At 41.2% G+C, this 24,435-nt stretch overlaps 2 protein-coding genes across 2 annotated transcripts in view; one reads left to right on the forward strand and one right to left on the reverse strand.

The window, feature by feature from the left end:
• The first annotated feature begins 4,760 nt into the window (after positions 1–4,760).
• The window catches only part of Tmem39a (transmembrane protein 39A), a 31,067-nt gene continuing 11,392 nt past the window's right edge, over positions 4,761–24,435 (forward strand). The window contains exons 1-4 of the mRNA XM_055624827.1: positions 4,761–5,048; positions 6,037–6,223; positions 15,808–16,030; positions 18,780–18,863. Coding sequence (XP_055480802.1) covers positions 6,111–6,223; positions 15,808–16,030; positions 18,780–18,863 — 420 coding nt within the window. The 5' untranslated portion in view covers positions 4,761–5,048; positions 6,037–6,110. The remainder of the gene's footprint in view (positions 5,049–6,036; positions 6,224–15,807; positions 16,031–18,779; positions 18,864–24,435) is intronic.
• On the reverse strand, positions 10,954–12,527 carry LOC129689590 (39S ribosomal protein L30, mitochondrial-like). Its single transcript, XM_055624836.1, has one exon. It carries the CDS (start codon positions 12,489–12,491, stop codon positions 12,009–12,011), a length of 483 nt encoding a protein of 160 aa, XP_055480811.1. The 5' UTR covers positions 12,492–12,527; the 3' UTR covers positions 10,954–12,008.

The following is a 24,435-nucleotide window of genomic DNA, read 5'->3' on the forward strand; positions in this document are numbered from 1 at the left end:
AAAGAAAGAAAGAAAGAAAGAAAGAAAGAAAGAAAGAAAGAAAGAAAGAAAGAAAGAAAGAAAAAAGAAAGAAAGAGAGAGAGAGAAAATGCTAGGTTAGACACAGAGGTCGACAATAAATATTCATTAAAAGGCTAAATTACTGTCCTGTAACTACAGTAACTGTAGTTACTGTCCTATTGCTGTGTTTAAAAACAAAACAAAACAAAACAAACAAAACACCATGGCTGAGGCAACTTACAGGAGAAAGAATTTATTTGGGCTTATGATTCCAGAGGGTTAGAGTTCATGATGGTGGAGCAAGGAAATGGTAGCAGGGTCAGGGAGCTGAGCCAAGGGCTCTCATCTTTTGTTCTGTTGTGTTTTTGACTCACATCTTGAACTGCAAATATGAAGCAAAGAAAACAAACAAGAAATGGTGGATGTCTTTAAACTCTCAAAGTCTGCCTCTGTGACATACTTCCTGCAACAAGGCCACACTTCCTAAGCCTTCCTAAACAATGCCTCCAACTGGGACCAAGTATTCAAATACCTGAGATTATGAGAGACATTCCTCAATTAACGGACCACAATAGCTTCAGATAATTTGGCTTGACAAAATTTTGTCTACAGTCATAAACTTCTAATCAGTCAATCAGCTTATTAGACTGTTTAACATATGTGTGGCTTAAGAAAGGAAAGAAGGAAGAAGGAAGGAAGGAAGGAAGGAAGGAAGGAAGGAAGGAAGGAAGGAAGGAAGGAAGGAAGGAAGAATGCTCTATAGTATATAATTGTGTATACTCAGGCTAGCCTCAAAACTTGAGAGAATCCTGCTGCTTGAGACTCTCAGCAGGGGTTACTCACATGCACCACCATGGCTCATCACCTTCATAGTTTTGATATTAGCCATTCTTTTACAGCAAGGTAGATTCATATTGCTTGCTACTGGGATACTGATGGTACACACCTTTAATCCCAGTATTGGGGAGGCTGAGGCAGGCAGATCTTTGTGAGTTTGAAGACAGCCTGGTCTTCAGAGCAAGTTCTAGGACAGCCAGGGTTGTTACACTGAGAAACCCTGTCTCAAAAAAAAAAAAAAGAAGGGAATGGGCAGAAACTAGAGAAAGTTTATTCAAGGCCAAACTAGAGAAAAAAATTAAAAAAATTAAGACCCCTCTCTCGCTCAAGCCTCTATTTTCTAAGTCTCGGAGAGTGGAAGGACTTTTATGAGACGGGATTACAGGGAGTTCCCAAGATGGACAGGGACTTTTTCTTTAGATCACCATCTACTTTTCTTGAAAGTGGAAGTTGAACTCAACTCCCTGAAGTCAGTACCTGCTATTTACATATACATTTTTGACACAGGCGTCTCAGAGCACTCCCCCAGCCTTAGCATCCCAGTGGGGAGATTACTGGCTGTTCCACCATGCCTTACTTTGCCTCCTCCCACCCCCACATTAAAACAGTTCATGAAGAGAACAGAGAGTCATTTGCAGAAACTATCATGTGAAAAGGATGGGACTTACGGAAAAAGTTGGAAGGAGAGCCCCAGACTAAGATCTCCCAGTCACCTTACACCCCAATTCCCCTCCTCCAAAATAACCAACTTAGTAATTTTCTCAACCCTTTATTCCATCCTTTCACATTTCCATTTGTGTTGCTAGTCCTTCCAGGGATGAAGTCATTGCTGTGGCTCCTTTGTGATGAGCAGGGATGGAGCTGGGTTGTTTTTGTATGGAAGGCCTTGACATAATATGTGCATGAATGTACAAGCAGGAACATCTCAATGGACTCTGACCTCTTGCAGCTAGCCAATGAAGCCTAAGGGAGGGCATCCCTTCAGCAAAAAGACTGGGGAGGGACATGTAGCGAAAAGAAGGAAAGGGGTTTCTTGGCCCATCAAGCCACAGTGTCTATCTTGTTTCATTGGTAGGTCACTTTCCGGCAAACCTCTGTTTTGATTCTGGCTTCGAGAGGGTGCTTTCAGCAAGTTATTTGGTTTCAGTTCTCAAGTTTCTTCTATAAAATAGGAATCCTGGTGCTATTTATCAAAGTGTTTGCAGTTTTTTATTTTATTTCATTTTATTTTAAGATAGGGTCTTCTGTAACTGAGGCTGGGTTGGCACTCACTATGCGGCTGAGGATGATCTTGAACTCTTGACCTTCCTGCCTCCACTTCTCAAGGGCTGGGATTACTGGCATGGGCTGCCACCTCTTACAGTTCTTGTTTCTTTTTCAGTGCTGGGATCGTAATTCTGATCTTCACTTATATTAAGGAAGTGTCCTACCACTACCTCTCCATCCTGGCTGTGACATTCCAATGAAATATCTAGTCCATGTCTGGCACTACAGTTTCTAATAACGTTTAGCTAATCCTCCAGCTGATGTCTCATTTTGACTTTTTTTGAGATTTTTTCCCCTGAAATTTACTTCTTAATTAACATAGAAAGTTACAGGTTTCCTTATGATATCGTCACACATTCTTAGTTTTGTTTGTCCCCTCATGGTCCTGACTTTCCTGACAGAACCTTTCATCCTTCAGTTTTCCCCTTACCACATACAGTATTATCTTCCTCACCCACTGCTTCCTCAAAGTCTTATTCCCCATTCCCTGGTTCCCTTTCTAGTTCCCTGATCTACCCACACTCCTTCCTACACAAATACACAAATATAAAAAAATCAAGATACACAGCTAGGGAGAGGCTCAGTGTATAAAGTACTTGCTGTGCAAGTATGGGGTCAGGGATTTAAAGTTCCCAGAACCTATGCAAAGCTGGATGAGGTACTATACATCTGTAATCCTATTGATCCTGTGGCAAGATGGGAGGCAGAGACATGAGAATCTCCAGAAGCTCATGGGCCAGACAACCTCATATAAGAAACAGCCAAAAACAAGGGATCCTGTTTCAGACAAAGTGGAAAGCCAAAACCAATACCCTAGGAGGTCTTATGACCTCCATGCTTGTGGCTTGGCATTCATATGCCCACACTCACCCCCACCCCCATATGCACACATCATATACACAAACATAAAAAATTAATATGCATATGAGCAGGAACATGCAGCACTTCTCTTTTCAAACCCATTACCTCACTTAATGTAATATTTTCCTGTTCTATCTTTATTGTTTTGTTTGTTTCTGTGTAGCCCTGTACTCACTTTGTAGAGCAGGCTGGTCTCAAACTCACAGAGATCCTCTGCCTCCTCAACTACCGGGATTAGAGGCCTGCACCACCACTGCCCAGCTCCGTAATTTTTCTTTACAGCTTAAAAAATTCCATTTCATGATCCACTCATCTGAAGATGGACATATAGACTGACTCTATTTCCTTGCTATTGTGAATGCAGCAGCAATAAACATGGATGCACGAATGTACAAATCTTTGGGTATATGCCCAGGACTGGTACAACCGGGTCTTACGGTAGTTTAGTGCTTTTGTTTTAATTTTCAGAACCCTCCCTGCCGATTTCCACAGTGGTTGCACCCGTTCATACCTCCACCAGCAGCGAATGAGGATCCCTCCCCTCCCTCCCTCCTAGACTAGCCAGCAGTTTTTTTTTCCTCTTGATGATAGCTATTCTGATTGAGGTGAGATGGAATCCTAAAGTAGTTTTAATTGGCGTTCCCCCGAGAGGCAAAGGTGTGGAACACTTTAAAAAGTACTTATTGGCCATTTTTCTTTCAGACAGGGCTTGGCTATGTAGCTCCAGTTGGCCTGAAACTCACTTCACTACCTAAGACCAGTGTTGCCTCAAACTGAACGGTTTGTCTCTGCCCGTTGAGCACTAGGATTGTTTTTTTCTTTGGCAGTTTTATGTTTTTTTTTTTTTTTTAATTTGCTCTTTCTCTCTCTTTCTGCCATTTCTCGGCCAGCATGGTCTACAAAGCTGATTCCCTGTCTTGAAAAACAAAATAGAAACAAAGAAATAAAGAAAAACAAATAAAAACAAACAAACCAAACCCCCAATATTTATGTAGCATCGGCTTGCAATGTAGTCGACGATAACGCTGAACGCGTGATCTTCCGGCCTCTAACAACAAGCCAGGCTTCATTTTGATACTATTTCATCAAACAACTAGTCATCTTTTCTTGGTGGGGTGAAGGCTGGTGAATGAACTCAGCATGTTATGCTGTACCATTGAGTCCTCCGTATCTTTTTACTCTATCACTTTCTGTCCACCGGAAAACAGCTTACTCATTTTTGGAGTCTCAGCTAAAATGCCAAGTCTCCGAGAACCTTTTCCCAGTATTGACACTAGCACCACCTCAGTTCGTTACCTTGCGTAACATCCCTGGCCCTCGGGTGCACTTCTAACAGTGCATTTATTGTTACTGACAGTATTGCTGCGCCTTGTTGCTTTGTTCTCTTTTTTCACTAGACTGAACTTTCTAGAACTCGGTGTTTATATTTCTAGCAATCATCTAGTTCATTCCTTAACATACAGACCGTGCCAGGGGGAGGGCTGGAGTCTGAGGCGGCTCCGTTGGCTAATGAGTGCCGTGACCTTAGGCGGCGTCTCCGAATCTCCCTCCCGAGGTGAGGGTATTCAGACAGTAACTGACCAAAGCCAAGAAGGTTTAAAAAAGCTAAACAAAACACCCCCCCCCCCCCCCACAAATCCCGCAAGCAGCGCGTGGGCCGGAAAGTCCAGTCAGCCACTCCAAGGAGGGCGGGAGCGCCTCACTGCGCAGGTGCACCGCGAGGATGGCGAGTCGGCTCCGCTGGCTGCAAGTCTGTTTCCGGGGGCCAGCTCGACGCGCAGCTGACGTCATCGCTGTGCGCTGCCACGTCTCAGCTCCTGGGCGATGGAGGCAGAAGATGAGCGGTGATGGGGTCGGGCTCTGCTTCTGTCTTTAGCTCTGGCTCTGGCACGGACTCCCGGTCTGGGTCTGGTAACCTAGAGACCCGACACGTTTTTTCGACTCTCTAATGGGGTCCTGCCTGCCTCCCGGCAACTGTTTTGGAGAGCTTCAAAGAAGAGAGGGAGTTCGGGTGCCCGGGGTCGGGTCTGTGAAGCCGCCTCCTCTTCCCAGGGATCCCGCTCCGTGGCCGGCCTATTCCATGCGTGAGTTTTTCTTAACCTGCTTTGTCGTCCCGCCGTCCCCGGCGTGCTTTGGCTCTTTTCGGTCGCCAGGCTGGGACCACTTGGTGATTCTTTCTCGGGAGCTAGTCTAATCAAGTTTGTGGTTTCTCGCCATCCACTTTAACCTATCCCACTCTCCTGCATCCCAGCTCTTCCTTTCTCTTTAATTGGGCAAAGATTAGCTGCCTTTGCCTTTAACAGTTCGGATTCTTTGTCTCACCTGACGTTTGTTGTTAGTCTGCAGTCAAAGGAAAACGTTGGGTCCCTCTGCCGTAGTATCGTTTCGAAAATGTTTTTTCCCCCCAACATGTAGTTTTCTGAGTATTTTTAGTTGTATTTAGGAAATATTTGGTATGTATTGGCAGAACCGTATTTGCCTAAATTGAGGAAAACAGTGTGTTGTAGTCTCATCCCCTCATTGAAGATCTTTGTCGCCTTTTAATCTTGCAATTTCATTAATTTTTTTAGTGGTTTTACAGCAGCTTTTCTGAAACATGCAGCCATTTGAAAGAAATGAAAGAAACTCTGGTTAAATGACTTGGTCAAGGTCAGATAATATATGACATGTCTTAGCCAGATCCCTTAATAACTACCTGTTATTTTGGACAGTGATAACTTTCCTGTGTTTCAGGTACTTTAACATCAAATTAGAAATGAGTAAATTGTGGTGTTTCTTGTAAACTTCCACCTGATTACACTATCTTCTATTTAACAAAAAGTCAGCAACAGAAGACACAAATTGTGAGTTGCCTAATGCCGAACAAAGCTTAGATCAGAATTTAAGCCTTTGACCTTACCCCAAGGTCCAAGCTGTATGCACGAATGGGAGTATTTGTTTGAAAATTCAGTCTGAGTTTTACAAGGTCTGCTCACTTAGTTTTAATGTTTGCCTGTTACACTGACTTCTTTAAAAACAAGCTACCTGATATTTAGGTTTTTGTTGTTGTTGTTGTTTTTTATTATTATTCAGAGTTGGAATAAGTTGACAGCCATTAGCCTGGGTTGCAGCTGCAGGTGGCACTGGAAACTGACTGGTTCCTGGACATGCCCAGTAGGAGGAGGGGTCCTAGTCGGCAGCACCTAAGCCGTTCAGCTTTACCTTCTATGCAGACGTTGGTTGGTAGCAGCTGTGGCAATGGAACAGGCTTGAGGAACAGGTAAAGAAAATAAAGTCTGTGCACAATAATTTGCATAACTTGTGACAGCTTATTGTCAGTAAGACTAATATAAAAGTAATTCTACTCAAATATTTGCTTGTCAAACTTTGTTCTTGTCACTGAAGTAGAAATCCTGCTTTTGAAGACTGAAAGCTTAGTGTTTCAGAGTACTTTGCCAGAAGAATGATGTTAACACAGGAGCCATAAAGTAGAAGCATCTGATCCTTTTATTTACTTATTTTTTACTTTAAAAAAATGTGTGTGTGTATATATTATATATTTATATATATTTATATAAATGTATATGGGTGTTTTCCCTGCATGTATGCCTGTATACCACTTGCATGCCAAAAGGTTGTTGGATCCCCTAGAGCTGGAGCTCAGGTGGTTATGAGCCACCATATGTATTCTGGGAACCAAACCTCGGTCCTCTGGAAGAGGAGCCAATGCTCTTAACCATGGAGCCATCTCTCTATTTCCCAACCCCCTTTTAAAAAAATTATCCATTGAGTACACTTTGTGCTGTTCATATACTTTTGGTTGTGGGGCCATTTACTGAAATGTGGTTGCCTTACCAGGAGCCACACTCTTTCAAGAAAAGTGACTTACCCCAAGAAGCCATCAGCTCCTTGTGCATAGCTCCTGGGTTAGAGGTGAGGGCTCAGAAGCCCTTTCTCCCTCCTTACCCCCCCTCACATTTTAGTATTAAAAATTATTCTAGCAAAAAGTTGTTTGATATTAATAATAACTGTCAACTGCAGCCTAAAAATGTTTAGAATTGTGCCATGATCTATAGGATACTAGAATTTGATGTGTGTGCGCATGCACGTGTGAATGCACGAGCACATATGTGTAGGCCAGCGGACAGACTGAGGTGCCACCTCTTAGGTACTCATCACCTTGACTTTTTGAGACAAGGCCTCTCAGTGGACAAAAAGTCACCAGATAGGCTAGGCTGGCTGGCTGTTGAGCTCCAGGGATCTACTTGTCTTCTCAGTGCTGGAATTACAAGGGTATATGCCACTGTGCCCAGTTTTTGTAGTTTTGTTGTGTTTCAGAATCTTGTACATGAGCATTGTATCCACGTCACTCTCAACTCCAAATCCTCCTGTGTCCTCCCCAGTTTGTGGTCTCTTTATTATTGTTAGGTGTATATACCTATGTGTCTATGTATTTACAGCCTACTGAGTCTATTTGCTGTTGCTCGTATATACATGTGTTTAGAGCTGACCTCTCATCCTGTGGAGGAGTTCATTCCTGGAGGCAGCTAATTCTCCCTTTCTCAGCATTCATCGATCACCTGCAGCTCTTCATCTATGCTTGGGACTATATGGAATTTCTTCTGTCCATGATGGCATGCCAGCTCCTGTTGACACTATGCTTGTTATGTTCTGGCATCTGTAACTCTTGAGGCTTCACAGCTTTATTTATTTACTTATTTATTTATTTACTTATTCATTTACTTACTTACTTATCCATCTATTTATTTATTTATCTATCTATCTATCTATCTATCTATCTATCTATCTATCTATCTATTTATTTATTTTCTGTCATGCCAAGGGGACACTGTCTGCTAACAAGTATTCTGAAGGCTTTTTTTTTTTTTTTTTTTTTTTTATTAATTTTTTTAAAGGTTTTTTTTTTTTTTTTTTTTTTTTTTTAAATCTGAGAAAGGCGTTCTCTGTATAGCCCTGGCTGTCCTGGACTCACTCTGTAGTCCTGGCCTTGAACTCACAGGGATCCACCTGCCTCTGTCTCCCTAAGTGCTGGGATTACAGGCGTGTGCCACTAGGCTCTAGGATGTTTTTCTGCCTGCTCTTCTGATATTTTTTCCTGAGTCTGAGGTGTAGGGTTAAGTTGGGGATGGAGCAGTTGGAGTCGGCACCTCCCTGTCTGTAACTGCATATGACCAATTGTGGATCTCTGTAATAGTCTCCATCTGTTGCAAAAAGAAGCTTCTTTGATGAAGGATGAGAGCCACATTTATCTGTGGGTGTAAAGGTAAATATTTAGAATGTGGTTAGAAAATAGTGGTTTAGAAACATGACAGTAGTAGGTTCTCTTCTCAGGTCTGTAACTTCTCTGGCCATGGATAGTTGGTTATGTTTACAGTACCAGGAATGAATCCCCTCTTATTGGGTGGGCTTTAAGTACAGTTAGACAGTTATTGGCTACCTCCAAGATACAGGGTCACTATTTTACCATTGGGGCTATCTTATTGGTTCAGTCATTGTGGATCATACGCCTCCCAGCTGGTAAGATTGCTTCTCTCCATTGGCAGCTTGCGTAGCACTCTCTTTGACTATGAGAACTAATCCTCAAGGGGAAGGTTTCCAGGTCAGTTTCAGCTCTGTTCCTCTAAGTTCTGTGTCTGAAGTGTGTGGTGTCATCAAGAGAGTCTTACCTTCAAGTTCTGGAAGGCAGCTGCAATAGTCCATTTTGTCTGGGAGACTTTTGTAGTCCTCTGACCAACAATTGGAAGAGAGGTTTCTGATGCTTGGCATTGGGGTTTTTGTTAGATGGTCAGTGGCTCTTAGGGGCGGCAGCATCACCCTGTGTGGAGTAACCCATTATTAAAACACACACACAAGTAAAAGTGTGCTTAGCATGTTCTTTTCTAAGCTCCCTGCCCAGCCCAGGATGAGGGAGTTTTGTTTTTTGTTTTTGTTTTTCTTCTGATCGTACCCAGGGCAACTCATGCCTCTGCAGTCTTGATCATGTAACAATGCAGCGATAGTTTTACCTAGTGATGCATTTGGTCAAGATAATTTTTGCCCGAATATTTTTTTTTAATCCCTGAAAAGTGTTTTTTTCTTGTTTGATTTTCGTTTCCAGAGTTACGAGTCAGTACTGCTTCTGTCTCTCAGGCTTCCCTGATACACTTGAGAGTTTGTGTGGAGGATCTAGCAGAGGAGCACAGTTACCTTGACCTAACATTGGTCCTCTTCCACTCCTGCGTGGTCATTCTCTTTGACTGGGTGCACAGCTTTGGGGCTGTGAGTCTAGAAGGATGCACATGTAGCCACCAGATCAGCTGAGTCAGCCCAATTGATTGGCTTTGTGGATTCCTCTAGCTTAGTGTTCTCAGAGCTGCTCCATGGGCTTCTTTCTGGTCCGCTCTAAATGGCTTAGAATGAAAAGGGGATCAGGAAATCCTGGCAGTCGTCGGATGTTTATTGGTCTTCTCACTGTGACTGACTTTTAATGTTTTAATTACTGGAATGTTGAAAATACATTCCAGTAATTAAAGAAATTTACATTTAAGGATCAGGAAAGGAAGCTAAAGCTTAGCTTTGGTGGTGCACACCTGTCTTCATAGTACACAGGAGGCTGGGGTGGAAGAATCTAGAGCACAAGGCCAGCCTTGGCTACATGTTCAGACCTACTCTCCAACAAACAAAAGTGAGTAGAGCTGAAGCTTCATTCCTAGGTAGTTCTGCTTACATGTGAATTCTGTAAAGGGTGCACTGGGAGGGAAGAGGAACATGAGAAAATGCTACATCGTTATGATCATTAGAGACAGAGTCTTACCATGAATCCTTGGCTGGCCAAGAAAAAACTGTAAACCACACTGGTCTTAGATTTGGTCTGCCCATGTCCGCCTCCTGAGTACAGGGGTTAAAGGCATGTGTCACCAAGCCTGGCAGTGTTGATAGTTCCAACTGACTTTGGCAGTGTATAGCCTGTTTTGAAACTTATTTATTCATTCAATCATTTATTTATTGAGGAGGGAGTTTTGATATATTTTGATATATGATGTATGATATATGTACTGCTTTCAGGGTTTCAGTCATCTTTGTTTTGATCTACCATTCTCTAGCCTTCTCTTTTAATATATGTAATTTTGGGAATTTTAGATAAGAGATGGAAGAATGTGTTTTTCAGGAGTGCTAAAATTACAGGTGCGCACTTGCACTTCTATGCCTAGATTAAAAACTTCTTTTTCCAGACTAATCTCTTGAAATAAACATATCACAAAGTATCAATCATAGTCACAACTATTTTTAAGTAAGCTACCTTTCATTTTACTACTATCTACTTATTATTTTTTTCCCCAAGACAGGGTTTTTCTATGTAGCCTGGGCTGTTCTGGACTCACTTTGTAGACCAGGCTGGCCTTGAACTCATAGAGATCCACTTGCTTCTGCCTCCCTGAGTGCTGTACCTTTCATTTTAATCTATTGAAACACACATTCTTGTTGGCTAGAGAGATGGCTCAGTGGTTAAGAGCACTGGCTGTACTTCCAGAGGTCCCGAGTTCAATTCCCAGCAATTACATGGTGGCTCATATAATGGGATCAGATGTCCTCTTCTGTCATATAGGTGTATATGCAGATAGAACAGTCATATGTATATATACATAAATCTTTAAGAAAAAAAAATCACATTTTTCCATCCCTGATTGGGGGCCTCTTGATAAATGTAACCCAGTCTAGCTTAGAACTCCCTGTGTATGACTTTGAACCTAAGATTCTCCTGTCAGTTTTGTTTGTTTGTTTGTTTGTTTGTTTTGTTTTTTGTTTTTTAAACTACATGTATAAGCTGATGTGGTGGTGTGTTTCTTTCATTCCAGTTTTGGGGAGGCAGAGGCAGGTGGGTTTCTGTAAGTTTGAGGCCAGCCTGGTCTACAAACTAGTTCCAGGACAATCAGGGCTATTACACAGAGAAACTTTTTTGTCTACTTAAGGATGGGTATGGGTCTGTGAGTGCCATGACATGTTTTCGGAAGTCTGAGGACAACTTGCTAGAACTTGGGATGTAGCCCAGGCTGGCCTGAACTTGCAGAGATTCTCCTGCCTCTGCCTTCCAGGTGCTGGGATTGTAAGTGTGTGCTACCACACCAGGTTTAGTTTTGAATCTTTATTGAATTGTTTACCCAGCCTGTGCTACTTGCTGGCTCCATAAAGACCAGTCTCTTTCATTCTCTGTGAACTCTTTTGTGTATACAAACTGTATGCAAGAATGTAGTAAGAATTCAGCATAATCGTTGCACATGCAGTTTAGCACAGTGAACTTTAGCTCAGGGGAAGTTGTTTTATTTTCGAAGAGTGGAGGGTGATGTTTACCAGTCACATTATGCAGTTCTCCTAAGCAGGTCTTTGTGAAGACAGCTGTATAAATTAGTTTTCATGTTGTAGTGACAAAGCCTGACAAAAGCACCTCATGGAAGGAAAGGTTTCTTGTGGCCCATGGTTTAAAAGGGTATAGCTCTCTGTCAGTGTGGGGAAGTGTGCGAGAGGTTATGGAGTTGTGTGCAGCTGGGACTTCTTGGGAGATGCTTCCTCTTCTCCGTTTTTTTTTTTCCTTTCAAGATTTATTTATTATGTATACAGTGTTCTGCCTGCACGTGTGCCTGCAGGCTAGAAGAGGTCACTGGATCTCATTGTATGATGTTTGGGAACTACCATGTGGTTGCTGGAAATTGAACTCAGAACCTTTGGAAGAACAGTCAGTGCTTTTAACCTCTGAGCCATCTCTCCAGTCCCCAAGAAAGCAGTTTCTCAAAAAAAAAAAAAAAAAAGAAAGATAATGACAATTGTTAAAGTGCTAGGGCCTAAAGTCAGATGTTCAAACAATGCCACTCTTGACCACGATGGAGTAAAATTCTTAGGGGACAAAGGGAGAGAACTTAACCACGTAATAACATCAGAACTCGTGAGGTCCACATGGACAGGAAGGAGAGCCACACACATTAGCTTTTGTCATGGAGTCGACGGGATCGGCACACTCTTTAAGGAGTCCGGTTTCCTCAGTACCCACACTTTATCTCCAGTGTGTGGCCTCAGGACTTGGTCTCCTGTTCCACAGGCATCAGACGCCAGTGCATGACCAGCTCCCCAGTGCTCTTGAGGCAGGTGCTCGACATGTTCTCTTCTGTTGGGAGTCCCTGCGGCAGCTTCAGGGGCTGGATCCATATCAAGTGTTTAACCACCTTCAGCTTTGCGTTCACTAAGGGGATGTTCTTGTGAATCTGAGGGCTGTGCGCCTTCTGTAACCCGAGCATCTTGATCGTGTCTTTCTCCCAGTATGGACGCCTTTTCGTACTTTTTATTCTCGTAACAATATGCAGTTTATGAGGGTTCTGGGGATCACCTCCATATTTTTCATGATCCTCAGGTCTAGGCTGAAACACTTTATCTGGGATTCTTGATCTTGTAAATTTTTGACGAATCCAATCTGTACCAATGAGAGATTCCATACCTTTTTTCACAGTCTGTAGTCTGTCTGGAGGCCTCTGAAATACTGAGCGCAAAACCCCAGCCATAGTGTAGCAATTCTTCTCTTCAGAGGCAGGGACCACCATATCCAATCTGAACGTCCTGCAGCCGGAAGGAGCGGAACCCTCTTCTCCATTTTATTTCAGGCCATGGATGGTAGCACCCATTCACAGTGAGCTTTCCCTTCTTAGCAAACTTTTCTGGAAAGCCCTTCCACAGGCCTGGAGGTGTGTCCCCTCAGAGATTCTAAATCCAGTCAAGTTAGCTTGGCACTAGCTTTCTCTGGCTAAGTCTGGTGTTGGCGAGAGAATGCTCTTGTGGCTAGTCTCCAATGAAAGCCTTACCCAATGCAGTGAGTGGGGAACACCGTAGTCCCAGCACTTGGAGGCAGAGCCACATACAACGTTGTGAGTTCAAAGCTAACCTGGTCTATGTAGGGATTTCTAGGCCAGCAAGGGGGCACATAGACTCTGTTTTTAAGAAAAGAAAAGAAAGAAAGACCTAGGGTTTTGAGTTTCTAGTGCGCTTTCTTTGTAAACAGTCCCTTGCATGTCTTACAAATTGTTGCTTTGGAATTGTGTGCATCCTAAATGGGATTCTTAAATCTGGCTAGGGAATATAGCTCAGCAGGTAGTGTACAGGCCTAGCATACTAGAGGCTCTGGGTTAGTTCTCGGCAAATCCTTAAGCCAGGGTGGTGGCAGACAGGCCTGTAATTCCAGTATTCCAGAGGTGGAAGCGGGAGCATCAGGTATTCAAATCAGCAGCAACAAAAACAGTGAAAAGGTTGGGGTTCTCAAATCCGTGTTTGTATCATATTAAGCGGTCTCTCCCTTCCCTGTGCCAGTGCCTTCTACATCTTTTTTTTTAATTTTATTTCATTTATTTTATGTATATGAGTGTTTTCCAGAAGAGGGAATCAGATTCCATTAAAGATGGTTGTGAGCCACTATGTGGTTGCTGGGAATTGAACTCAGGACCTCTGGAAGAGTTGCCAGTGCTCTTAACTGCTGAGCCGTCTCTCCAGCCCGCCTTCTACATGTTATGCAGGTTCTCTACCACTGAGCCTTATTCTCAGACCAGGAACAGTGCTTTATTTTTCCGAAGTATTACTTCTGCAATTAATTTTCTGATACGCATTGACCAAGTATATTGATTTTTAAACTTCTTAGAACTTTTGTTTTTGATTAGTTTATAACTGTATCTATGGAGTATAATACAGTATTTTGAAAAATATGTGCCTTGTTCAGTTATTTAAAAAATTTTGGTTTTTAAGAACTTTTGACATATCCTCCTCAAGCTTTCAACTTTATAGATGAGATGACCTGACCTTACAGATTCTCTTTATATAGAGTGCTTTCCTTTTTCCTTCTAATGCCCTTTATTGCTTTATCTGACCTTAGTCTCTTGTCTTTCGTTTAAAAAAGCGAAAGCTGCGGAGTATTATAGGTGTGAATCCATAAATGTCTGTTTTGAAACAACCATTTCATTGGCTTGTATAGTGACATAAGTATATCAATCCACTTACCTTGAGGAAATTCTTATGACCTTCTAAACTCTTAAATAGCATGTACTTTTCATCCTTTATTTTGACTGAAGGGGAACGGGATCTTTTTATTTGTTTAGATTAGAGTCTCTTGGCTTCATGACATTTCATCAGCATTTTTAACTTTGTCATTTATGGCAAAATGAAGTGAGGAAGTGGCCGTGGCACTAATCCTTTGCATTCAAGTCATAGTGTTCTTCACTATTCAGAACAAGCAAAGTTCATGTTCCCAGGAGTCCCTTAAAGTACTGTAAATGCCACATACCAGCTAGAATCCTATATTTGGAAGTTTTAGAGTGGTAGCAACAATATTGTTCCTTCTCTTGGTATTAAAAACCATGCCTGTTTTTCCTTGTTGTGTAAATAACAGTCGACTTTTAGATCTCTAACTATTCCCAGAAAACTTTATTTTCTACCCCTGGCTTCTCACTGGATAGCTGAGCTCTTTCTGACCTGTAAGCAAGTTGGTTGGAAGAGCAAGAAGATAGGGATTATCAGTTCTAACTTATATTTTAAGAGCCCTTTCTCTTTTGTAACTGTACTGGCTTGCTGTCTTCTTAAATGGATGTATCTGCAGTGAATTAAGGAAAGTATTTTCTTCCCTCAGGATTATGATCTGGTAGCTAAGACTATGTCTATATGCAAAAATTATGTGATGGAATAAAAATAAAAGAATTAAGGCATAATTAGTTTAAGTTGATGAAGAAAGGTGTTTCTGTTTTCAGTTAAAGTGAACGTCATAGAGGATATGTTTGAAACATCCCCCCAAACAACCTCTCCCTCCTTTTCTCTTGTGCATGTGGGGGGAGCACACGTGTGCCATGGAGCATGTATGGGATCAGAGGACAACATGCAGGAGTTTTTGTTTGTTTTGTTTTTTTACTGTATGGGTCCCAGTGTTCAAAATTAGGTAGTCAATCTTGGCAGCTGCCTGTACCCACTGAACCATCCTCCAGGCTAGATGGATTTTGTTTGTTTATTTGTTTGTTTATGATTCTATAGATCTAATCCAGATAATTGTACCTGCTAAGCTAACACTCTGCCACTAAGGTAGCACCCCCCACCCCTGCCAGCCCCTTTAAAGTCTTGAAGAATGAATCTAGGCAGTGGTGGCATATGCCTTTAATCCCAGATGGCATACAGCGAGGATAGCGATAGCGTATGTGGTACACGTAGAGCAGGGACTTGTGGTAAGGCCACTTTGTTAAGGACCTCATGACTTACTAAAAATGTTTTTCTGCTTTATCATTGGCAATGGTGAACTATTTTAAAGGTTCAGGTAAGAGAGTAATTTCAGAATTTTGCTTAGAAAGTTCCTTGAAGGCAGATTAGAGGTCTCGGTGAAGGTAGACTTGGGGTTGATGCAGTAATTTAGGTGAAAGTTGGTTGATGGTTTAACTAAGATTGAGAGGGGAAAGTGAGGTTAAGGAGAATTATGTAACCTAGATCCAGCCCTTTAGAGAGTGACTGAATGTGGAGAGGCAGATGATAAGCCGTCGCTTAGGTTTTTTAATTTGGGCAGCTAGCAGAAAAAAACCATGGACTACTGTCAGGTCTGTGGGTGGGTGGCACAGATGTTCAGTGGGCAACTGGGTAATGAGACTAAATTCAAGGTGAGCTCTCTGGAGAAATTTTAGTCTTCCATGCCCAGGAGCTAATGGAAGGTACAGTTACCTCTTAGATCACTGAGAAAATGTGTAGGGAGGGAAAGAAGCAGGAAGCTAGCATTAGAAGCAGATGGCAGAGGCAATGGGGCTTCTTATGAGGTGTTACACTTATGGCCGTCACCATTTGAGTTAACTGTAATTTCTTTTTCAGGAATGGTAGTGCTATTGGCCTTCCAGTCCCACCTATCACAGCCTTAATCACCCCAGGTCCTGTTCGTCATTGCCAAATTCCTGACTTACCAGTAGATGGGAGCCTGTTCTTTGAATTTCTTTTCTTCATCTACCTGCTGATTGTCCTGTTCATTCAGTATATCAACATTTATAAGACCGTGTGGTGGTATCCATACAATCATCCTGCATCTTGTACTTCACTGGTAAGTTCTCAGATACCTTTTAAGTTCATTGTCAACAGGCAAGAAAGCAGCTGGAGACAGTGTCTCACATAACCCAGGCTTGTCTTGAACTCGGTGTATAGCCAAGGATGACCTTGAACTGCTAAGTTTCCTACTTCTGGTTCTGAGTACTATCACCTCTCTAGAAATAAATTCTTTAATAAAGTATCTTGCTGCCAAATCTTAGATTATTTTCAGGAATAAAACTTCCTAAAATTGTCAAAGTACAAATATTGCCAGAGGAAATGAAAATAGAAATTAAAGTTTGTGGTATTTGGCTTTTTCTACATCATATTAAATTCATTGCCAGATGCCACTGTGATTAAATTCCAGCAGCTTTTTCTTTTCAGTGGAATCAAACCCAGGACCTTCTGCAGGCTAGACTCATACTTGACCACTAAGCCCTATCTCCAGCATCAACTTTACCTTTTTAAAAGCTGAATTTGAGTATTAATTTTTGAAACAAACCCCAAGTTATGTAATATGTCTAACACATAATAGTGTGAGGCAGTTCTTCCTTGGACTGTTAATCAAGGCACCTACTTAGGTGGAAACTGCCATCTTTTAATGTGTAACCTTCAAGATAGCTGTAGTTCAACTTTGTGATCTAGAAATGGGCTGTGCATAGGAAAACATAAAAGAGAGTTGGTTTTGGAGGCAGGGCTGGCCTCTTAACTCATTGTGGACTAAGGATGCTGGTGAATGTCCAGTCCTCCTCTTTCTGTCTCCCAGTTTATGGGGTGCTAGAGCTGGAACCCAGAGTTTTATGCTTGCCAGGCAAGCAGTCTTACCAGCTGAGCTCCAGCCCTAGGTCTTAAAGGAGCATGTTTTGTGAGCCATGCTTCCATCATTTCCCCATGTACACTCCTAACACTATGGGAATGTTAGGAGGCCCCTACTCTCCCAATCTTACTCTCTGATCTTAACTAACTCATAAAGAATGTTCTTTAAGTACTTATGTTGGTAATGTGAATAAAACAATTCTGTTACAAAAATAAAATTGAGCTGGCATCTAGCTCTGTGTTCTCGACTAGAGAGAAGGCCTCGCAGTTAAGAGCACTTCCTGCTCCTCAGAGGACCCAGGGTCTGCTCCTACACCTGTGGTGTCTTTTGCCTCACAAGCAGCTGTAACTCCAGGTCCAGAGTGCCCTCTTCTTTCTCTGTGACCACCTGCACTTGCATGCACATACCCACACACAGACATGCATACACATAATTAAAAATTATAGACATAAATCTTCTAAAAGAGCAAATTACAGCTTTTTTAAGATTTATTTATTTATTATGTAAATAATAAGTGTTCTGTCTGCACGAACACCTGCACACCAGATCTCATTATAGACGATTGTAAGCCACCATGTGGTTGCTGGGAATTGAACTCAGGACCTCTGAAGAGCAGACAGTGCTCTTAACCTCTGAGCCATCTCTCTAGCTCCTAGAGCTTTCTTTTTCTCTCTTTTCTGTTATTTAGGAGCGTGGTAATAATGAAGCAGAGAAAGTTTTCCCTAAGGGTTCTATATAAAATGTCCATTATTCTAGTTAGAGGACTTGGCACACATACATACATACATACATACATGTATTTCAGGCAAAAGCCACTGTTCTGAGGACTACAAAATATTTGAGAACCTTCCTCGGTGGGTGTTTAGGAAAGACATGGGAGTTCCTGTGTTCAGTGTAATATGGGAAGGGAGTCCATTTGTCAAGTTTGAAGTATTTGTATCACTTGGCTGTTCTTGGAATTAACTGTTAGGACTTTTCTTTCCATTGCAACAGTTTACACTTAATATGATGGGGTATCATTTTAATTTAAAGATTGTAATGAGTTGGTGTCAAAATTGTTTTGTTGTTGTTTTTTTCCCTGTCTAGATTATGAACTCATTGAGTGCAGAAACTATATACCTCATCTACCCTTGACCAGAAGTAATTCTTGCAAAGGAAGCTGGGAAAGGAACCATAGCTAGAAGTCAGTGCACAGATAAAAGTTTTACCATGAAGGGAGAGGAATAAGATCAGGAGAGTAGGAACTTTTGCCATCTTCCTCAGCACCATGCCCTTCGTGTCAGGACCTGACATATTTTGAATGTTAGATGAATATTGAATTAAATAATTGAGAAATTCAAAATTTTCTTTTGAAAGCAAATGCAGAAACTTGCAGATCTTTGGACCATCAGAATTAAAATCTATCCCATTTTGGTTCCTAGGATGCTGTTCGGAAAGCTCTCATTCTCCTTTTTGTCATAGTAACATGTACAGACTTAGAAGAAACCATAGGTAGCATCTGGGTGAGGCTATTGTATAGAAGAGATCAGCTCCACGGCCCATTTCTAGATCAAGTTAGAAAGACTGAGTGAGCAGAACGGATATACCAGGTGGTAGGGGCTTAGCAGGAGATACTCAGATTAATGTAGGAAAGAGATGGACAGTAACTCTTCACAACTGTGAATCCCAACTGATCTGCCTTGTTATGCAGACCAGGCGTGTGTCATCACCATGCCCAGCGCTTCTCTTTTCAGTAGAACAGTTTCAGAAGTATTTTAGATAGTTGTTTAATGTTTAGGAAGATACAGCAGTTCGGCATACATGAGAAGTAGCAGGTAGTCTTCAGGATCTCTGAATCACTGTTCTGTAGTGGTCTCAGAAGACCTCTAGAGGGCGGGCTCTGGGGCACAGCACTGAGCTAGATACACAAGGTGCTCCTTTCTGACGCACTTTTTTGTTTCTCTTATAGAATTTTCATCTCATTGATTATCACCTGGCAGCATTCATCACAGTGATGCTTGCAAGGAGGCTCGTATGGGCCCTCATTTCAGAGGTATATTGGCTCATTCATTACCTTCTTCCCCTGTGTCTGGATGTAGTTACTAGAATGGGATCAGACTCAATTGTGAAATGAACAAATACAATTTTAATACAATTATAAATTAAGTGCTTCTGTATGAGTTGTACCAGTACTTAAAAAAGTTTTCCCAAATGTGGGGGACTAGAGAGATGGCTCAGAGGTTAAGAGCTGTTCTTCCAAAGGTCCTGACTTCAATTCCCAGCAAGCACATGGTAGCTTACAACCATCTATAAAGAGATCTGGTGCCCTCTTGGTGTGTGGGCACACATGCAGGCAGAATACTGTATAAATAATAAATAAATAAATAATTTTAAAACTCCAAATGTGAGGTGTTCAAGAGAATTATATAGAAATATAATTTGTAGGATTGTAGGATATGAGCTTATTTTTAGTGCAGTCTTTAATTTTAAAGTTCTGGTTAAAAGTAGGACTTGTACCTATGTAGTTGAATCTAAAATACTCAGTTTCAGATAACATTCACTTGAAATGGTTTGTATACCACTTGTGGAATTTTCTAACAAGAAACAGTTTGAGTGCTAGAACTTATAGCTTTGAAAAGACAGTGTTAAATTTCAGGTACAATTAATCTGAAAATTAGAACCTAAGCTTTAGTGGATAAAGAAGGAAAGAATCGCAACATTAAATGATCTTTTTAAAGTTTAATGTTGTTAATAGTGTTGGTCATTGCTATAATTTTTCATACATGTATAGAGTCGAGGGAGGAAAATTTGTTTTCATAAATTCTACTATAGTTAACATGAAAATGAGGTGAAAGAAAAATCGTGACTTAGCCAACTGGCTGATGATTTTTAATTCTGGAAAGTTATATTTCAGTGTGAAATTTTAAATGAATATTTGCTATAATCACAGATAACTGAGTTAACTTTCCTGTTTTGTTTTTTTTTTAATTTATTTTTTTATTTTATGTACATTGGTATTTTGCTTGCATGTGTGTCTGTGTGAGAGTGTCAGATCTTAGAGTTACAGACAGTTGTGTGCTGCCATGTGGGTGCTGGGAATTTAACCTTGCTCCCTGGAAGAGCTGTCAGTATTCCCAATTGTTGAGCCACCTCTCTGGCCCCCAACTTTCCCTTTTTTTTTTTTTTTTTTTTGTGAAAGATTTATTTTTTTACTTTTGTGTTTGTGTTTGTGTGAATGTATGCTGCAAGTATGCTGCTACCCATGGAGGCTAAAAGAAGAAGGCAGATATCTTGGAGCTGGAGTTACACGCAGTTGTGAGCAACCTGATATGGATGCTGGGGACCAAACTTGGCTCCTTTGGAAGAACTGCAAGCTCTTAACTGCCGAGCCATCTCTCCACTCCCAGAGTTTCCCCCTAGAGCAGATGAAGAGTCTTTGTGTATGAGTTCTAACTGAAGAACAGGAGTTTTGTGAGCACAGTAGTTGAACTTAACTGCAAAGCTGTGGTAGTAAGATTGCTTCCTTTCTACAGCGGGAACCCTTTCCCTGAGTTTGTTTCAGGTGTTCAAAGTTGATGCTGAACTTGATGTGATAGCACATGCCTCAAGTGCCAACACTTGGGAGGTGAAAACAGTGTGATTGGGGGTGTAAGACTAGCCCTGTTATGCAGTGTGTTTAAGGCCAGCCTGGGCCACATACTCAAAAAACAAACAAAATAAAAATAGGCACCTTCTTTTTCAAGGTGGGTATGAAACCCATGGTTTCATCCATGCTAGGCAGGTGCTGTACTGCTGAGCTGTATCCCTAAGCCCTCTCTTTACTTAGCATTAAATTACCTGGACTGGCCTTGAACCCACTCCATGGACCAGGCAAACACTGAACTTTCTATCCTCTTGCTTCAGTCCGCCATGTAGCTAGGATTACAGTACTGGCTTAGACACCCCCCCCCACCCCCCAGTTTTTTGTTTTAGATGCTTAGTTTGGCTAGTCCCAGAAAGAACTTATTTATAGCAATTCAGTAGTGTTTCGTTCTTTTGTTTTAAACTAGACAATTTGTTGTGGTGGTTATTGTTTGTTTGTTTGTTTTAACCCTGCATTAAAAAATAGTGCTTGTTGGGTATGGTAGTGCATGTTTGTGATCCGGTATTCAGGAGGCAGAGACAAGGAAGGTTGGGAAGAAGGCTATCCATGGGTACAACAGTGAGTTTGAGGTTAGCCTAGGCTACATGAGATCTTGTGTATGTGTGTGTGTGTTATTTTTTTAATCTATGCATGTCAACTGGTTATGTCCTGACTTGTGTAAACTCTTAGTGACTGGGATTTCTACCTTGTTGCTGCAAAGACTAAAACTTGAAGCACTTACTGCTTTTATTGATGGTGTGATTAATAATAATCAAGCAGCTTTTGCACGTGTTAGGACAATACATTAACAGTTTTCAGAGCAGCCTGCAGTTTTTATTGGAAAAAAGATGCTGAGTTTAAACAGATTTTTAGTCCAAGACTGAAATCTGTACTTTACCTCCCAGGAAGGAAGTGTAGAGTAATGAAGTAACTCACAGAATGGAGCAGTGTGCAGCTATTGAAAGGTGACAGGATGTTTATGTGTTGACCTTCAAGGAAGCACAGAAGCTCAGGGCTTTTAAAGAGAGTGGGTTTGTTATAATCATTTGGTTTGTTTGACAAAGATCTTAATATGTAACCCTGGCTGCCTGGTATTAAACTGTAACCCATGTTTGCCTTGAACTCATGGCAGCCTGCCTGTGTCAACCTCCTGAGTTTACAAGCTTGTATCATCATGTGTGGCTTTAAGACAGCGTTTAAAACAAGACAAGTCAAAGGAGCAACCTGTTTGCAGACATGAATAACTTGTCTCTGGGAAGGTAGACAGACTAATGCCAGGCAGGCATCTGTTGGTGGCTGGGGACAGTACTGGCACTTCACCGCAAACACTGTTGTTGTATCTGAGTGCTGTGGCTACTACCTATTCAGAAATTTAAAATTAGAGCTATATCATAATTCCTAAACTATCAAAATTAGATAGATAAAACTTATCATAAAACATTTTTCTACCTTCCATTAAAATATGTTTGCCTTCTTTTGTTTTCTTATGCCACAGAAAGGATCCCTACCTGAGAAAGACCAGTCATTTTTAAGGACAGCCTGGAGGTAATTAATTCAGAAAGCTAAATACTGCTCAGAAGGGACTACCTCTCTACCTAGGTAGACTCTGTTTATTCACCTCCAGGCCAAAACTGCTTCTTTATTTGCTCCACAAGACTAAACAGACATGCAGCTTTCACCAATTTGAACCAACTCTCTTTAAACATTATTTCTCTAAGCAGAAAAATAGGGCATGTCATTGGAGAAAACTAAAAACAAAGCAGAAAATTAAAAATTACAGTCCCATTATAAAAAACCAAATTTTTGTATAGTTCCTTCTAATCTTGATATGCACATAAAAGTTTGGTGTGTGTCTGTGTGTTTATGTGTTTTCATGTATTTGAGAACATTATCTGTACACGTTTCACTTAACCTAGGTTATGCATAAGTTTCTACCCTTTCCTTGGCCAGAACGTACTTATTCTTAGGTCTCAGCTTAAATATAAATGCCACCTTAACGGGGTGTGGGCAGGGATACCGGGATTTAAACACAGGACTTCTGCACATGCTAGGTAAGAGATCCCGAGATCTCCCACTAAACTATAGCTACAGCTTCGTTTTACTTCCTATTTTGAGATAGGGTTTCACTAATTGCCCAGGCTGGCCTTGAACTCACTCTGAGTTCAGGCAGGTCTTGCCTTGCAGTCAGTCTATGGGATCACAGGTCTGTCTACCAGGCCCTAAATGTTCCTGCCTACAGGAAAGGCTTTTCCTCCATTAGAGCCTGTTATGTGTGCTTCTGGTAGCTAGGTTTTTCCTGTAGCACTCAACACACTTCAAAAATAATTGTTTAAGTTTCAGTTTAATATTTGCATTCCTTGACTGGCTGTTTTATCTTGATTGCCTTGGTTCTGGAACTGGTTAAGGTTCTGTCATTTATATCACAATGGTTAAGAGTTTAGGTTCTCAAATAAGGCAGAATCACAAAGCAATACAAATTCTGCTATTTTAGTGCCGCTACACAGAAGCAGTCTCTTCTTTTAGTTTTTGAAACAGTCTTGCTTTGTAGCCTAGGCTGGCCTCAAGTTGTAGTGAGCTTCCTGCCCCAGCTCCTCAGTGTTGGGAATGTAAGTATGTGCCATGGCACCAGCTTGCCTTTCACATTTCTAATTTTAAATGAGAATGGCTGCAGTGGAATAGCTCCAGTGGCTTAAAAAGCTTCCCTGGGATTTGACTCTTGAGATCCATTAGTGTCGAGTGTGTATTCAGGTGTGAAATGGAAACATTTTTCCAGCTATAGCTTGAAACATCTTGAGCTTCCCCAGAGTCTGAGGCTTAAGCAGAGTTATGGTTACTTAATGCTGTTTTACATTTTTAATTGCATATACTGTGTGCATCTACAGTATGTGTGTGTGTGTGTGTAAGCATGCATACAGTTGCTGCCGTGTATTACAGTGACAAGATCTAAGACATGCATTGCTAGATGTTCTCATTTTAGGAACATTGCATACAGTTTTTACACAAGCTTGGATGATGGCTGTCAGTCACCCCATGTGGCCTCTTGATTGGTCAGAGGTGATGCTGCCACAATTGTCCTATGTACTGTTGTACAATTATCTGATAAGGGGTAACATTAAGGTAATGATAAAGTATGATATATAACCTAGTTTCAATAGTTTTTTATCAAACATAACTGTATGTAACTATACTGTACTTTTACACAACTGGAAGTTCAGTAGGTATGTTTAAGTCAGCATCACCACACACACTAGGAATTGTGACATTCTGACAGCTGTGGTGTCACTCGATGAATAGTTTTAAAAGTCCATTTAATGCTTTTTTCTTTTGAGATGAGGGTCTTGCTGTGCTGCTCAGATTGATCTCCAACTGCAGGCCTCAAGCAAGTCTGCCTCTACTTCCCATGTAGCTGGGATGAAGGCATGTGGTTTATATAGCATACAGCTCTTTCTTAATTTTATTCAACCATTTCAGCGTATTCAGTCAACAGAAACATTTCACTGAGTATTAGTGTAGTATGTCGTAAATATACATTATATGTGCTAAGTACTGGGATCTGTAAACTAAGCATGGATGTAAAGGAGAGACATGAAATGCTATCTTCTCACGTATTGGTGACTACAGATCATGTTTACTCCTTTTCTGGGTCCTAAGACTACTGTTTCGAGCTTCTTTAAGCCCAGAGGGGGCTAAGACATGAGCGTTATGAGTTTGGGATCTCCTGGGCTACAAAAATAAGGCCCTATCTCTAACACAAAAAAATGAAAACAACACCACCACCATACAGAAAGACTTGTTTAGAGGTAAATGAGAGCTTGCTGATTTCCCTGAAGCTTATTCATGTCAGAAAAACATGACAGTTAAAGCTTCAACTTTTGACAAGGACGTTGTCTTACTATATGTAGTTAGTTTTAAATATTTGGTATTAAAGAGGCGTATCAGCTGTGATGAAAAGAATTAAGTGTGATAATTCATTGTTTCCATGTGTGAATAAGTTTAAAACTTC

This window comes from Psammomys obesus, unplaced genomic scaffold (genome assembly GCF_907164565.1).
Source record: "Psammomys obesus unplaced genomic scaffold, mPsaObe1.curated_primary_1811, whole genome shotgun sequence".
Taxonomy (NCBI): domain Eukaryota; kingdom Metazoa; phylum Chordata; class Mammalia; order Rodentia; family Muridae; genus Psammomys; species Psammomys obesus.

What these genes read in the sequence shown, in the direction of transcription:
- LOC129689590 (XM_055624836.1), bottom strand. Translation starts at nt 12,491, where the DNA reads ATGGCTGGGGTTTTGCGCTCAGTATTTCAGAGGCCTCCAGACAGACTA.